This window comes from Oncorhynchus mykiss, chromosome 6, assembly GCF_013265735.2.
Source record: "Oncorhynchus mykiss isolate Arlee chromosome 6, USDA_OmykA_1.1, whole genome shotgun sequence".
NCBI lineage: Eukaryota > Metazoa > Chordata > Actinopteri > Salmoniformes > Salmonidae > Oncorhynchus > Oncorhynchus mykiss.
Genome location: NC_048570.1, coordinates 31,280,250 through 31,297,325, shown reverse-complemented (window position 1 = coordinate 31,297,325; position 17,076 = coordinate 31,280,250). Strand labels below are relative to the sequence as shown.

Sequence of the window (17,076 nt, the reverse complement as noted above, 5' to 3'; positions counted from 1 at the left end):
ACCCGGCTCCATCATTCATTGAATCAAATGGCTCATTCACAAAACCCACTGATATTGCCAACTACTTTAATGATGTTTTCATTGGCAAGATTTGCAAACTTAGGCATGACATGCCAGCAACAAACACTGACACTGCACATCCAAGTATATCTGACCAAATTATGAAAGACAAACATTGTATTTTTGAATTCCGTGGTGTGGAGTGTGGAGGATGTGAAAAAAGTATTGTTGTCTATCAACAATGACAAGCCACCAGGGTTTGACAATCTGGATAATAATAGTAGACAATATTGCCAAATCTTCAATTTAAGCCTACTAGAAAGTGTGTGCCCTCTGGCCTGGAGGAAAGCTAAAGTAATTCCACTACCCAAGAATAGTAAAGCCTCCTTTACTGGCTCAAAATAGCCAACCAATCAGCCTGTTACCAACCCTTAAACTTTTGGAAAAAGTTGTGTTTGACCAGATACAATGCTATTTTACAGTAAACAAATTGACAACAGACTTTCAGCATGTTTATAGGGAAGGACATTCAACAGCACTTACACAAATGATTGGCTGGGAGAAATTGATGATAAAAAGATTGTGGGGGCTGTTTTTTTCAACTTCAGTGTGGCTTTTGACATTATCGATCAGAGTCTGCTGCTGGAAAACCGCATGTGTTATGGCTTTACACCCCATGCTATATTGTGGATAAAGAGTTACCTGTCTAACAGAACACAGACAGTGTTTTTAAATGGAAGCCTCACCAACATAATCCAGGTAGAATCAGGAATTCCCCAGGGCAGCTGTTTAAGCCACTAACTTTATTCAATCTTTCCTAACGACATGCCACTGGTTTGAGTAAAGCCAGTGTGTCTATGTATGGGGATGACTCAACACTATACACGTCAGCTACTACAGCGACTGAAATGACTGCAGTTAGTTTCAGAATGGATGGCAAGGAATAAGTTAGTCCTGAATATTTCAAAAACTAAAAGCATTGTATTTGGGACAAATCATTCACTAAATGCTAAACCTCAACTAAATCTTGTAATGAATAATGTGAAAATTTAGTAATTTGAGGTGACTAAACTGCTTGGAGTAACCCTGGATTTTAAACTGACATGGTCAAAACATATTGATGCAACAGTAGCTAAGATGGGGAGAACTCTGTCTATAATAAAGCCCTGTTCTGCCTTCTTAACAACAATATCAACAAGGCAGGTCCTACAGGCCCTAGTTTTGTCGCACCTGGACTACTGTTCAGCCATGTGGTCATTAATAATATGCATGTCAATCTCTCATGGCTCAAAGTATAGGAGCGATTAACTTCATCACTACTTGCTTTGTTAAGAAGTATTGACACCCATGCATTCTCCACAAGACATGCCACCAGAGGTCTCTTCACAATCCCCAAGTCCAGAACAGACTATGGGAGGTGCACAGTACTACATAGAGCCATGACTACATGGAACTCTATTCCACATAAGGTAACTGGTACAAGCAGTAGAATCAGATTTAAAAAACGAATAAAAGTACACCTTATGGAACAGCGGGGAGCAGGGACTGTGAAGAGACACACACACAAAGGTACAGACATATGCATACACACACAAGTGCTAGCACACGCATACTGTACATTGTACTATTGTTGTATGGTGGTAGTATATATTGTGTATTGTAGATACAGTGCATTCGTTATTCAGACCCATCTACACCCAATTCCCCATAATAACAAAGCAAAAACTGTTTTTTATTTTATTTTTGCAAATGTATTACAAATAAAAACTGAAATATGACATTTACATAAGTATTCAGACCCTTTACTCAGTACTCTGTTGAAGCACATTTGACAGCGATTACAGCCTCGAGTCTTCTTGCTTATGACGTTACAAGCTTGGCACACCTGTATTTGGGGAGTTTCTCCCATTCTTCTCTGCAGATCCTCTCAAGCTCTGTCAGGTTGGATGGGGAGCGTCGCTGCCTAGCTATTTTCAGGTCTCTCCAGAGATGTTCGATCCAGGATCTGGCTGGGCCACTCAAGGACATTCAGAGACTTGTCCCGAAGCCACTACTGCGTTGTCTTGGCTGTGCTCTTAGGGTTGTTGTCTTGTTGGAAGGTGAACCTTCACCTGAGTATGAGGTCCTGAGTGGTCTCGAGCAGGTTTTCATCAAGGATCTCTCTCTGTACTTTGCTCCATTCATCTTTCACTCGAGCCTGACTAGTCTCCCAGTCCCTGCCGCTGAAAAACATCCCCACAGCATGATGCTGCCACCACCATGCTTCACTGTAGGGATGGTGCAAAGTTTCCTCCAGACGTGACGCTTGGCATTCAGGCCAAATAGTTCAATCTTGGTTTCATCAGAACAGAGAATCTTGTTTCTCATGGTCTGAAAGTCCTTTAGGTGCTGTTTGGCAAACCCCAAGCGTGCTGTCATGTGCCTTTTACTGAGGAGTGGCTTCCGTCTGGCCACTCTACTATAAAGGCCTGATTGGTGGAGTGCTGCAGAGATGGTTGTCCTTCTGGAAGGTTCTCCCATCCCCACAGAGGAACTCTGGAGCTCTGTCAGAGTGACCATCAGGTCCTTGCTCACCTCCCTGACCAAGGCCCTTCTCCCCCGATTGCTCAGTTTGGCCAGCCAGCCAGCTCTAGGTAGAGTCTTGGTGGTTCCAAACTTCTTCCATTTAAGATTGATGGAGGCCAATGTGTTCTTGGGGACCTTCAATCAATGCTGCAGACATGTTTTGGTACCCTTCCCCAGAGCTGTGCCTCGACACAATCCTGTCTCAGAGCTCTTCGTACAATTTCTTCGACCTCTAGGCTTGGTTTTTGCTCTAACATGCACTGTCAACTGAAGGACCTTATATAGACAGGTGTCTGTGCCCTTCCAAGTCATGTCCAATAAATGTAATTTACCACAGGTGGACTCCAATCAAGTTGTAGAAACATCTCAAGGATGATCAATGGAAACAGGATTCACCTGTTTAAAAAATATATATATATATATATATGCAAAAACAATCTAAAAACCTGTTTTTGCTTTGTCATTATGGGGTATTGTATGTAGATTTAAGAGGGGAAAAAATATTTTATCCACTTCAGAATAAGGGTTGGATTGTAACAATATGTAGAAAAGGTCAAGGGGTCTGAATACTTTCCGAATGCACTGTATGTAGTGGTGTAATAATGTTATATGATGTAATGTTTTATATTTTGTTTTTATATGTGATGTAAGTGCCTTAATGTATTTGGACCTCAGGAAAAGTCACTGCTGCTTTGGCTAATGGGGATCCCTAACAAATACAAATACAATGAGACTCTTGAACTAGAGATTGCTTCATATATGTGTAAGCTAAGTCACCCTTGATACAAGTTCCTGCTTAGCAACAGTGTAATCACTGCGGTGGTGTAAAGTACTTAAGTAAAAATATATGAAAGTACTAGTTAAGTAGTTTGTTGGACTTTACTATTCATATTTTTTGACTACTTTTACTTTTACTTCACTACATTACTAAAGAAAATCATGTATTTTTTACTCCATACATTTTCCCTTACAGCCCAAAATACATTTTCAATGCTTAGCAGGACAGGATTTTTTTTCCAAATTCACACACTTGTGTGCTGTCTGGTTTGCTTAATATAAGGAATTTTACATTAATTATATTTTTACTTTTACTGTTGATACTTAAGTATATTTTAGAAATTACATTTACTTGTAATACTTAAGTATGTTTAAAACCAAATACTTTTAGGGTTTTACTCAAGTAGTAATTTACTGGATGACTCACTTTTACTTGAGTCATTTTCTATTAAGGTATCTTTACTTTTACTCAAGTATGAAATTTGAGTACTTTTTCCACCACTGTGTGACTGCAGGACTTGGTTGGTGTGAGAGCAGCCCTGTGGTGGTTGTGATGTTGCAACTCTGAAGTCTGTTTAAGGAAGCAAGAGATGGTACAATACGTCAGTTTGTGTTCTGGGACAGCTGTTGATGCACAGGCTTTCGCCATACTGGAGACGAAAATAAATGTCACATGAAACATGGCCAGTGACTAAGAAACAAATAATTGTACAATTTATATAGCCAATGTGTATAATACAGAATGTTTACGTTTTAAAATGTATTTGACTGTTTTTTTATTGTATCCTTATATAATATGACTGGTCCAGAACAGTATGTTGTTGTACATTGTTTATTAGAGCCTGTATTTCCAGTTCTGAATGTAAGAAGTGCTGTTGCAGCAGTAGGGCAGCATTGCTCACAGCCTCTCTGGGCATCCATCCACTGAGGTGAGAGAAAACAGCAGCAGCAGCATCCATGGTGATGGTAAAGTGTAGTGTATCGCAGGGCAGCTCTCTAGGCCCTCTACTCTTTTTTTATTTTTACCAAGGACCTGCCATGTGTGTCCATGTATGCTTCTGATTTAACCATATGTGCATCCGCAACCACAGCTAATGAGTCACTGAAACCTTTAACAAAGAGTTGCAGTCAGTTTTGGAATGGGTGGTTAGTAATAAACTAGCCCTGAAAATGTCTAAAACTAAGAGCATTGTATTTGGTACAAATCATTCCTTAAGTTCAAAACCTCAGCTGAATCTGGTGATGAATGGTGTGACTGTTGAACAAGTTGAGGAGATTAAATAACTTAGTGTTACCTTAGATTGTAAACAGTCATGGTCAAAACATATAGATTCAATGATTGTAAAGATGAGGAGATGTCTGTCCGTAATAAAGAGTTGCTCTGCTTTTTTGACACCACACTCCACAAAGCAAGTCCTGCAGGCTCTAGTTTTATCTTATCTTGATTATTGTCCAGTCATGTGGTCAAATGCTGCAAAGAAAGACCTAGTTAAGCTGCAGCTGGCACAGAACAGAGTGGCACGTCTTGCTCTTCATTGTAATCAGAGGGCTAATATTAATTCTATGCATTCCAGTCACTCTTGGCTAGGAGTTGAGGAAATTCCAGATTGTTTGCATAGTTAATTTACACACAGCACTGACACACACACTTACCACACCAGACATGCCAACAGGAGTCTTTTCACAGTCCCCAGGTCCAGAACAAATTCAAGGAAACGTACAGTATTATACAGAGCCATGAGTGCATGGAACTCCCTTCCATCTTATATAGTGCAAGTGAACAGCCAACCTGGTTTCAAAAAACAAATAAAGCAACACCTCACGGTACAACGCCTCTCCCCATGTGACCTGCTTGTTGTGTGTATGTGCTTATAGATGCACACACACACTACATGTTAATGCTTTTAAATGTAAATTGTAATGTATTTTATCTGCAATGTATTTTTCGTTATTTGTCGGACCCCAGTAAGACTAGCTGTCGCCCTTGGTGTCGGCGAATGGGAATCGTAATAAATCAAATCAACTGGTGATGGTGTGAAAGCAGTGGGCTAGCTGTTTCACAAGAACACTCTCACCCATGCTCAGAAACACTGTACACAAATGGTTTCCTGTACCACTTCCAGCACTCTGCCATTCTCTTCTACTTAAAGAGCATCAAAACAAATATATGGGAATCCATCCTTTAATATGAATAACATTGGTAATGGTAATTGATGTAGTTATATCCAGTCACTACAACTAGAGAGGGATTAGAAGGATGAGGTCAGTGGTAGATAGTGGCTTGTTTACCTTGGACCTGTGTCTGGTACACCACAAAGTACTCGTCATTCCCACAGCTCTCAAACTCCTCGCCATGGCAGCGGTGCAGGCACAGGTCCTCATCCTCCATCTCATGGAGGGAGAAGTGGGGGGTGGGGAACCCACAGAGACACCTGTCTCCAGCTAGGACCGCTAGGGACAGCTCCTGGAGGACAGGAAGGAGGGAGCCCAGGGACATCAGAGAGATAAAGATGATGTATAGGCATATGATACACACACTCACACACTGTAAAAATAATCTAGTTGTTTCAACAAATTATTATTAAGTAAATAGTTCTACAGCCTTTTTTGTTTACTCAACTTTTCGGTCCATGTGCTACCTGAACTTAAAATGTTTAGCTCTAACTTGAGAAAACTTAGGCAAAAACTCAGTAAATGTAAAATGATGTGTTTGCTCAACTTTTCTCACATGTTCATTCAACTATAAGGCTGTGGAACTGGTTGCACGCACACACACGCCACGCCACACACACACGCCACACACACACCCACGCCACGCCACAGCACGCCACGCCACACACACACACACACACACACACACACACACACACACACAGTGCTTTTAACATACAATGTTTTCAACTTACATATTCGACACACATTGACATCACATTGACGTCTTACATCAGCAGTTACTTAATAATAAATAGTTGAAACAACTCGTTTTAAATTTTTTTACAGTGAAAGCACTTGTAGGCACACATACACATGACATGTACGCACCCTCACATAACACAAATACACCTGCTCTCACTCAAACAGTACCAAGCAAACAGACATCACAATCTCACACATCACAATATGTACATTTCCCTCACCTTCTCCGTACACATGTCCACACACTTCTCCACTGACATGTTCTGGATGACAGCGCTGATGGGCAGGGCCAGGGTGACGTTGTCAGGCCTGTGGAAGCACCCCTTAAAGATGGCACTCCCATCTGAACCAAGGACAAACACAATATACTAGATTAGTATCAACACATTTTCATGTGTGTTCTGACTGAACAAAGCTTTCAGTTTGACCCCTATAGTATAAACTGACCCCTCCCTTGGCCTCACTAGGAACCTAACACAAAGCATGAGGCCCTGACCCAGCAGTGGCCTGCCCTGAGCAGTTACCATCACATCAGGGACTGCCTGGCTCTCTTACACTGGCTGTCTCAACAACCTTTAGCCCCAAGCTGTCCCTATGGGCTACCACAGTGCAGAACAGTAAATAACAAGCCCAACCATACTGTAGAACAGTAAATAACAGGCCCAGCCATACTGTAGAACAGCAAATAACAGGCCCAGCCGTACTGTAGAACAGCAAATAACAGGCCCAGCCATACTGTAGAACAGTAAATAACAGGCCCAACCATACTGTAGAACAGTAAATAACAGGCCCAGCCATACTGTAGAACAGCAAATAACAGGCCCAGCCATACTGTAGAACAGTAAATAACAGGCCCAGCCATACTGTAGAACAGCAAATAACAGGCCCAGCCATACTGTAGAACAGCAAATAACAGGCCCAGCCATACTGTAGAACAGTAAATAACAGGCCCAGCCATACTGTAGAACAGCAAATAACAGGCCCAGCCATACTGTAGAACAGTAAATAACAGGCCCAACCATACTGTAGAACAGTAAATAACAGGCCCAGCCATACTGTAGAACAGCAAATAACAGGCCCAGCCATACTGTAGAACAGTAAATAACAGGCCCAGCCATACTGTAGAACAGTAAATAACAGGCCCAGCCATACTGTAGAACAGTAAATAACAGGCCCAGCCATACTGTAGAACAGTAAATAACAGGCCCAGCCATACTGTAGAACAGTAAATAACAGGCCCAGCCATACTGTAGAACAGTAAATAACAGGCCCAGCCATACTGTAGAACAGTAAATAACAGGCCCAGCCATACTGTAGAACAGTAAATAACAGGCCCAGCCATACTGTAGAACAGCAAATAACAGGCCCAGCCATACTGTAGAACAGTAAATAACAGGCCCAGCCATACTGTAGAACAGTAAATAACAGGCCCAGCCATACTGTAGAACAGTAAATAACAGGCCCAGCCATACTGTAGAACAGTAAATAACAGGCCCAGCCATACTGTAGAACAGTAAACAATAGGCACATTGACACTCTCGCTCTTTCTGTCTCTCAGTTCAGCTATTCTCTGTTAAGTCCATCTTCCTCTATCTCCTCCGCCTGCCGTCTCACAAAAGACACCCTTTCCTTTTTTGGTAATGAAATGCTTCATTGGAGCTTCCTCGGCTAGCGTGTCACTTAACTATAAATGATCAGCCCAAGGCCCCGAGAACTAGAGCACCTTTCTAACTGTATTAGGTCTGTGTGTATTACTCATCATGGTAACATATCATAGATGCAAATATTAAGCTGCATTAGCGCATGTATGTTAGCCTAGATCTAATGTGTGGGTAGACTACACATGATCTTTCTGATTCAGTATTACAAATAGGTATATAGAGATAGGGGAAAGGGACATTATAACGGGAAAGGAAAGGGTGAAAGAGAGGTAGGAGTTTTTACTCAGAAAATGGGGTCTTATTTCACTACAAACGTTCTGCTGCTGATCAGAGGGGAAAATGGGAGGCTGCACTGTTTCCCAGACAACCGGATGATAACAGTCTGCAGTGCAGAGGACAACAGAGGGTAAAACATCCTCCCGTTCATTTCCTCTTTTGAAGAATTGCAGCAGGGTTCTTGTCACATGATTACTGCGATCAGGGTCAGAGGTGTCAGAGCATGCTCAAACACATTTGAAAAAGAGCAATGCTCAGCCATCTGGAATATGCATGCTTCAGCAAACAGGAAAAAAGGAGAAACAACAACAATTACAGAACAGTGTTGTTATTTTAACCCTGAATATAAACAAGCTTGGAGCCACTTCCAAAAGATATACTACCATAGATTGTGGATTGGTGTCAATGTGCTTATCGTTTAAGAGACCTAGGAGATAGTAGAAGTGGGGGAGGAGGAAGCGTTTGAGAGGGAGTAAAAGGAGAGGGAGGAGGTGCACCCTACCCTGTTGCCTCTGAACTTCCTATCACACTTAACTTCCCGTCCCACCCATAGACATTAATATCAGTACATAGCGATAACGCGGACATCATCCATGTATTCCTGTGGAGAACTCCTGATGGCGTATGAAGCCGGAAGTACTTGAATTTGAAGTTTGCCATATTGCTGAATCATCCTGCCTGAGAGAGTCAATCGGAAGCCTCCTAGTAGCCTACCGGCCCATGATTGGTCTACGTCAGCACGTGGTCCTGTGTGTCGATAAATGTAGTAGTATTTAATGAAATATCTAGATTTGTATTGAACTTTAAAATAATTCACTGTGGGGATCAAACTTGATAATTTTAGAGTCCTACACGGCTGTTTATTTAGCCCTTTGGCGATCGTAGGCTTTCTAGGGCAGACCAGGGTTTTTGTTCTCACAAAACGAGAGCCGTGTCAAAGTGAAAAACATGGCTCGCTGGGCTAGGTAGCACAGCTCTTTGGGGGAAAAGTAAACAACTAAACCGGGTTGCACCCGACCCTGGTAAAAGTGTTCACCGTCAAACCACCAAAAACTAAATATTTTATTAGCATCATTTATTAGCATTGATTGCAAAACAGTGCCAGGGACTGTGTAGAATCCTTTCAAGTATCTACTTTGCAGTTAGTTAACTTATGGTTTTTTTTTGCATTTTAGCCTATAATATGAGGTAGAAGTCATGTTGAAAGAGAACAGCACTGTGGTATGATTGCCTGGCTGCTCCTATCAGTACCCCTCTGTTTGTCATTGTGTGGGGTGCACAATGCCCCCTAAGTGGAGTACCCATGCCCAGGTGGAGTGTGGTGATAGGTGGTTAAAGCTCACAGTGGCGCGCTGACTCCTGGCTCAGCTCCAGTCTGTAGATGGACAGGCGATTGGCCCCTCCACACAGGTTGCCCTTGTCGCCCTTACACTGCATGATGCATTCACTCTCAGAGGCATTGGGGGCCTGGATCTTGTGGCCACAGTAGCACTCCGCCCCAAACTCTAGGCCTGAATACAGGTATCCCCTGGTGAAAGGAAAACAGAGGGGGTTAACATGTTAATATCATCAATAATGGGGGGGATCACATGACCCTTGAACGAGGTGGCCGCATGAACTGACAGCTCCGCACAAGTAATTTCCAATTCTTATTCTTAAGTTAAACCCCATTAGCTTTAGTAAAAAAAGCCATGGTGGTTACAAAAGTCGACATTACATGTGACATTTTCGCGCTGACTCTAGCAATAGCAGCGGAAAAAGCCTCAGAGCTTCAGAAAAGGCTAGCGCCATTAGCCAGGAGCATGACGACCATCCCTTCCCGAGGCCCAACAACTGCCAACCTACTCCTCTGTCGAAGACATCCTTTCTGAGCTGAGATCCAAACATACAGAACTCAACATCAAACTCAGCTCAGTGTAATAGGGGACAACGTGACAACCCTGGAAAATGCCTTGCCTGACATCAACAACAAGATAGCCATCAACGTAGGGTGCCTGGATTAGCCAGATTTGGGAATACAATCATTGGAAAACTCAATGGCAGATGCAGTGAAAACAATAGCATATGCTGAAAATGAAACAGAGCATCTGGAAGAGAAAATCAGAGGACCTGGAAAATAGGGGATGAAGGAATAACTGTTCTAATAACCCTGTCCGAAAAAGAAGAGGGAAACATGTCACTGATCCGCTACCTACAACACAACCCCCCAGAGTGGCTCCACCAGCCCACCGACAGGCCCATAGAACTGGAGAGCTCACCAAGCACTGAGGCCCCCACCAGCAGCCAGACAACCACCGCGCCCAATCGTCATACGTTTCCTGAGATTTCACTGACAAGGAACGAGTGCTACAGGCGGTGAAAATCAACACCATTACAGTGTAAAACGCAAAACTCACCTTGCACCAAGACCTGTCAGCTGGAATACGTTGAAAGCGCAGAGAGTTTGACAAGGTGAAGAAACACTTCATTAACCGAGGCATCTTCAGGTGATTCAAATACCCAAACGCGTTCAGGATTCTTCACCAATGAGCCATATCACACTTCAAAACTCCCGAAGAGGCAAATAGGTTTTTGAAGGACAATCCTGGCCACTGAGAAACAGACCAATGACTAAAAGCGATTACTGTTATTACTATTGGAGGTGAGACAACATATCTGCCATCCAATAACCCAGCCACCCGGCTAAATGTAATTTTAGCAGTCTATTTATTATTTTTTGGGGCTGCGTGAGGGATAGGCCCCATAGCCTAACATAGGCCTGCAAAAGATTTTGCCTACTTTTATTTCCACATTTTTAGCCCCTTTTACGATCTTGTATCATCACTGCAAGAGCTCGGAAGGTGAAGGTCGAGTCATGCGTCCTCCGAAACATGACCCGCAAAGCCGCGCTTCTTAACACCCGCCCGCTTAACCCAGAAGCCAGCCGCACCAATGTGTCGGAGGAAACACCATTCAACTGACGACCGAGGTCAGCCTGCAGGCACCCGTCCCGCCACAAGGAGTCGCTAGAGAGCGATGAGCCAAGTAAAGCTCTCCCGGCCAAACCATCCCCTAACCCGGACGACGCTGTGCCAATTGTGCGCCACCCTATGGGACTCCCGATCAAGGCCGGATGTGATACAGCTGCGCCTCTCAGGAGAAAATTCACTATTTACAGCCTGTTATCTTGTTTGTAGAACATATAGGCTATTTGGCAGACAATGTGATCAGACACTGTGTCAATTCAATATTAGGCCTATAGCTTACTTTACTTACATCTCATATGCATTTTCTGTACCCTGTACCATCTACTGCATCTGCCTATGCCGTTCGGCCATTGCTCATCCATATATTTACATGTACATATTCTTAATCATTCCTTTACACTAGATTTTTAGATTACTTGTTAGATATTACTGTACGGTCGGAACTAGAAGCACAAGCATGTACCTACACTCGCATTAACATCTGCTAACCATGTGTATGCGACCAATAAAACCCATAGCACTTTCGAGTGGCTAGATGTTCTTTACCATTCAGCCATCAGATTTGCCACCAATGCTCCTTATAGGACACATCACTGCACTCTATACTCCTCTGTAAATTTCATGTATTGCTGCCATGCTATGTTGTTGTCTAAGGTCTCTCTTTATGTAGTGATGTGTGTTTTATCCTATATTTTTGTCCTATATTGTGTTATTTTTTGAATCCCTCGTCCACGCAGGAGGCCTTTTGCCTTCTGGAAGGCCATCATTGTAAATAAAAAGTTTTTCTAGCTGACTTGCCTAGTTAAAGAAAGGTTTGTCTGCCTTCGCTTTGACCTCTGTAAAACATCCCGAGGTCAAAGACCTGGAAATTCAACATCCCCATGTTATGAAACAAAACATTCCATTCATTGGTCACTAAATAGATAGACAACTACTGTACTCACAAGGCAAGAAAGACTCTCCTGTTTCTCCGGCTACAATGTGGGATGCTGCCAAAGCCACATTAAGAGGTCATCTAATTGCATATGTTTCCTCCTCAAAAAAGCAATGGAAGCACACATGTTAGATCTTGAGAGGGAGCTGGAACATTGCGAAAAGGTACATGAACAATCCCCAGACAGTGCCACCTGGAGTCAACCTAAAACAGCCAAAGTCAACCTAACATTGTTGCTCGTCCTTCCGGCCCATAAGCTTGCTGCATTTCGACTACAACATAATTACCAAATTGCTCGCCAAAGACTAAACACTCCTCTTTCCAAAATAACAAAAACGTACCAAACTAGATTTACTAGAGACAGGTACTCTTCTGATTACTTTCGCCGTCTTTTTGATATTATAGATCAAGTAAACGCACAGAAGACCCCTGTCCTGCTGGCTTCACTGGATGCTGAGAAGGCGTTCAACAGGATGGACTGGAGCTTTCTGTTCTCAGTCTTAGAAAGGTTCAATATGGACCCAAACTTTATTAAAGGATGCTCGCTGTCCCCTCTGCTCTACTTATTGGGGGCGGAGCCTTTAGTGGAGTTGATAAGGAGCAATCCAAGTATTATGGATGTTTATGCAGGCGGCCTTCAGCACAAGATTTCACTCCACGCGGAATATGTCTTGCTCTACGTATCCCACGTCCTGAGAAATCAAGAGGACAAGTACATTAGAGTGTCTAGTTTGAGAAACAGACGCTTCACAAGTCCTCAACTGGCAGCTTCATTAAATAGTACCTGCAAAACACCAGTCTCAACGTCAACAGTGATGAGGCAACTCCAGGATGCTGGCCTTCTAGGCAGAGTTCCTCTGTCTAGTGTCTGTGTTTTTTTGCCCATCTTAATCTTTTCTTTTTATTGGCCTGTCTGAGATATGGCTTTTTCTTTGCAACAGCATCCCGGAGTCGCCTCTTCACTGTTGACATTGAGACTGGTGTTTTGTGGGTACTATTTAATAAAGCTGACAGTCGAGGACTTCTGAGGCGTCTGTTTCTCAAACTAGACACTCTAATGTACTTGTCCTCTTGCTCAGTCGTGCACCAGTGCCTCCCACTTCTCTTTCTATTCTGGTTAGAGCCCGTTTGCACTTTTCTGTGAAGGGAGCAGTACACAGCCTTGTACAACATCTTCAGTTTCCTGGCAATTTCTCGCATGGAATAGCCTTCATTTCTCAGAACAAAAATAGACTGACGAGTTTCAGAAGAAAATGCTGACGCTCCAGATACTCAACTAGTCTAAAGATGGCCAGTTTGATTGATTCTTTAATTAGCACAACAGTTTTCAGCTGTGCTAACATAATTGCAAAAGGGTTTTCTAATGATCAATTAGCCTTTTAAAATGATAAACTTGGATTAGCTAACACAACGTGCCATTGGAACACAGGTGTGATGGTTGCTGGTAATGGGCCTCTGACATTTAGGAAGATATTCCATAAAACATCTGCCGTTTCCAGCTACAACAGTCATTTACATTTCCATGAACAATGTCTACACTGTATTTCTGATCAACTTGATGTTATTTTAATGGACAAAAAACGTGCTTTTCTTTAGAAAAAACAAGGCCATTTCGAAGTGACGACAAACCTTTGAACGGTAGTGTAATGTATATGCATGTGTTTTGGAGTTGTGGAGAGTACTGTACTTCTGCACACAAAATATTAGATTACAGTTTGATATGACCCTGTGTCTCTATCTTCAGAATGCTCAGCAGGAATTTGTTCTTGATCCAGACATAGAAAATGTGTTTATGACTATCACATACTTTGCTAAAAAATCTATTATCTAGTGTGAGCTTCTAATTCCTCCCCTACATTTAAAATGTGGATTTTAAAAGCTCACTTATGACCTCAGCAAGAGACAGCCCAGGTCTAATGGACTCTGGTCTCCACTATTCAACTATATTTTAAACTGGACAGAGTGAATGGGGTGATTAAGGAAATGTGTACAGTACATGCTGTGTAAGATGCTGTAAAACTAATGATCTGCTTGTTGTCTCAGAAAAAGCTGGAAATAGCTAACATGATCACAGATAGTGTTGCTGCAAATGTGATGTTGTTTTTTTTAAGTAAAAAAATATTTATGTCTGCTACATATGTTTGTTTGTTGATTGAAAAATAAGAAAACTTAATAAAACGATATCATCAATAATAACAGAGAGGCTCTGTCTCACACAATAATATTCTGCATTGGTTGCAACATGATAAGAAATAAAAATGTCCCTACAGCAGCAATACTCTCAGTGCTTCTAGTACTGCCTGACAATCTGTAAGCATCTCGTCTCACCTACTGCAGTCTGCAATGTCTGACCAGAGGTAAGTGGTCTTGTATTTCAGAACTCGATTATGCATGCAGTAGCAAGACACACGTCAGCCTCTCTCTCAGCAGCTCTCTCTGCAGTCAGTCCAGTAATAGGGTGATTGACTCATAGACAGTCAGCTGGGTAACTAGCAGTAACCTCACTCGCCCTCTTCAAGATGAAGAGAGCCCTCTGGGTGGACAAGGGTGGGACCAGAGAGAGATTGCATGCATTAATACTGCACCAAGACACCAGAGCTTTTTAAAGAAATAGATTTTCCAGGGTGATGCTGATTACGAAGTCCATGCAGAGTACAATATTCTGGAAGGCTCTATCCATCAAACACACATGGCCTGTATACTCCTTGGGGCACAGTAACCTGGCAGTGGCACATGAGAGATGCATACTTGATTCCTCTGAGTTCTTTAGAATGCCAATAGATGGCCAACACTACAGCCTTTACACAAAAAATGCTGGGTTTGTTAGGATGACCCAACTGCTGGGTTGCAGACATTGGGTCACTTAATTTGGTTGTTTTATTTTAAATCAGCAAAGTTGGGTTGTGGATGCTGGAGTATTGTTACTGAGTTATTGAGATATGGCCCAGCCGGTTAGATCAGAAGACCAGAAGCGTGGCTTAGTAGGGGCGTGGCTTTCAGATAGTTATTTTTGGCCACCAGTGAGAGTAAATGTAATTCTGTTCCGTTGTATTGTTATCACATGTTAAGGTTGAACACTGAAACTTTTATAGCTTTAATGAAGCTTACACACGTGTATGAGTTCCTTAAGAGCCTATGCATTTCCCAGTGTTGGGATAGTTACCACTTTGTTACAATATGTTATTACTATGTTATTATGGTTTTATTAGAATATGTAATGTGAAAAAACATTAAAGGAAAACAAAAATTTGCACTGTACAAACTTAACATGATGACATTTACGCTCACTGGTGGCCAAAAATAACTATATAAAAGCCACGGACCTTGATAGTGCATGACTCCTGAAAATAACCTATGGATTACATAAAAAAGACCCAGCTGCTCGGTCAACCCAGCATGAAAATGAATACAAATCCAATTCATGGTTAAATTAATTAACTATTAAAGGCCCAGTGCATTAATTTTGTCTGAGGATAAAAAAAATGTTTGTACTCAATAATACCCTGAACAAAAACATAAATGCAACATGCAAAGTGTTGGTCCCATGTTTAAAAGATCACAGACATTTTCCATATGCACACAAAGCTTATTTATCTCAGATTTTGTTAACACATTTGTTTACATCCCTGTTGTCATGACGTTGCTCTGTTCTCTCTCTACTCTACAGATTGGACTCTTGGAAAGCCCTTTGTTAACATAGAGAAAGTCTGGTAACATCAAAAGGTTGGGAACGGAACCATATTTCAGTAATCCAACCAGATGAAAATATTCATTGGTACTTAAAGAGTATGATGTCAGATCAGTTGTCATCGGAGACATTATTACTGACGATAGGACGACATAAACTGTATCTTGGAAAGTCAGATTCACATGGAATTGTTGTGCAATTTAAATGTTTAAATATTAAACAATTTGTGAAAAGATTCAATATAATTCTACCTTCTAAATGAGAGAATTGTTTTCAAAAGTGAACTATGCTCACTCAGTGTCCCCGCCCATGTGAACAGGCATTGGTTGTGAACTATGAAGCACACCCTTCTCTCCCCCACTACAAAAGCCCATTGACGAAAGTCAACCTAGTGTTCCCGATGACGTGAGGACTGCTGTCCATACGTTTAAAAGGGCTAATATCAACTACAGAACTAAACCAACCTCAGCATGAGCTCTGGTTGCGAATGGTTGAACGACTACAACCTAACGAAATTAACATTGTGTTCCCATTGTGAGGACAGCTGTCCATACGTTTAAAAGGGCTAATTTCAACGTGGAGGTGACGATCAACACGCTGGAAGCATGACCTTCGACTATACCAGCCAGAATATAGCATGAGCTTATAGTATGGCAACTTTGAACTCTTATTCACTAAAGAAGTGATACATCCTAGATGTCGAGTTATCAGCAGCAGCTGTAAACGTGGGCTATGAAAGGACAAACAATCTCTTCAGAAAGACAGGGTACTACAACGTATACGTTCTACCACGCGACGACGGTACTACAACGTATCCGTTCTACCACAAGACATATTCTTCAAAGGACAAGGGAGATCTCTGCTGGGCAACCCAGCCTTCCATCTTCGACCAATCTATCGAAGCGCAGATCAGAGTAAATATTTCTTGCATTTTCCATTTCCAAATGGGCGGTTATTTAGAATGCATAAGATTCTGTATTTATGATAGCATAGCTTCATAAGTTCCGATAGAGACCCAATCCTTTTGTTCCTCAGTCTTCCCACGCTTCATTCAAACCCAACCCCCTTTCTTTGTGTAACCAGCTGTCATATCGGTTCCGTTCGCTAGGGACGTTTTCTTGTAAGACATAATTAGTAATCAATGTATGATCCATCCTGTGTACAGTATATGTAATTATGTGTGATTATTTAGGTATTTAGTAAATAAATAGTTAAACCAAAATTTGTATTGCTGATTCAACTGGTTAGCCAGGTTTTGTGAAGATAACCAAGAATTTTCAGATGAGACTGAAT

General features: G+C 41.9%; 1 protein-coding gene across 2 annotated transcripts in view; it reads right to left on the bottom strand.

Moving 5' to 3' along the window:
* Window positions 1-17,076, bottom strand: part of LOC110525733 (WSC domain-containing protein 2) — a 90,511-nt gene that overhangs the window by 8,261 nt on the left and 65,174 nt on the right. For both annotated transcript variants that reach the window (XM_036979876.1, XM_036979877.1), the window contains 3 exons: window positions 9,539-9,723; window positions 6,480-6,601; window positions 5,632-5,806 (listed from right to left, as the gene is read on the bottom strand). In XM_036979876.1, the coding sequence (XP_036835771.1) occupies window positions 5,632-5,806; window positions 6,480-6,601; window positions 9,539-9,723 (482 nt within the window). The remainder of the gene's footprint in view (window positions 1-5,631; window positions 5,807-6,479; window positions 6,602-9,538; window positions 9,724-17,076) is intronic.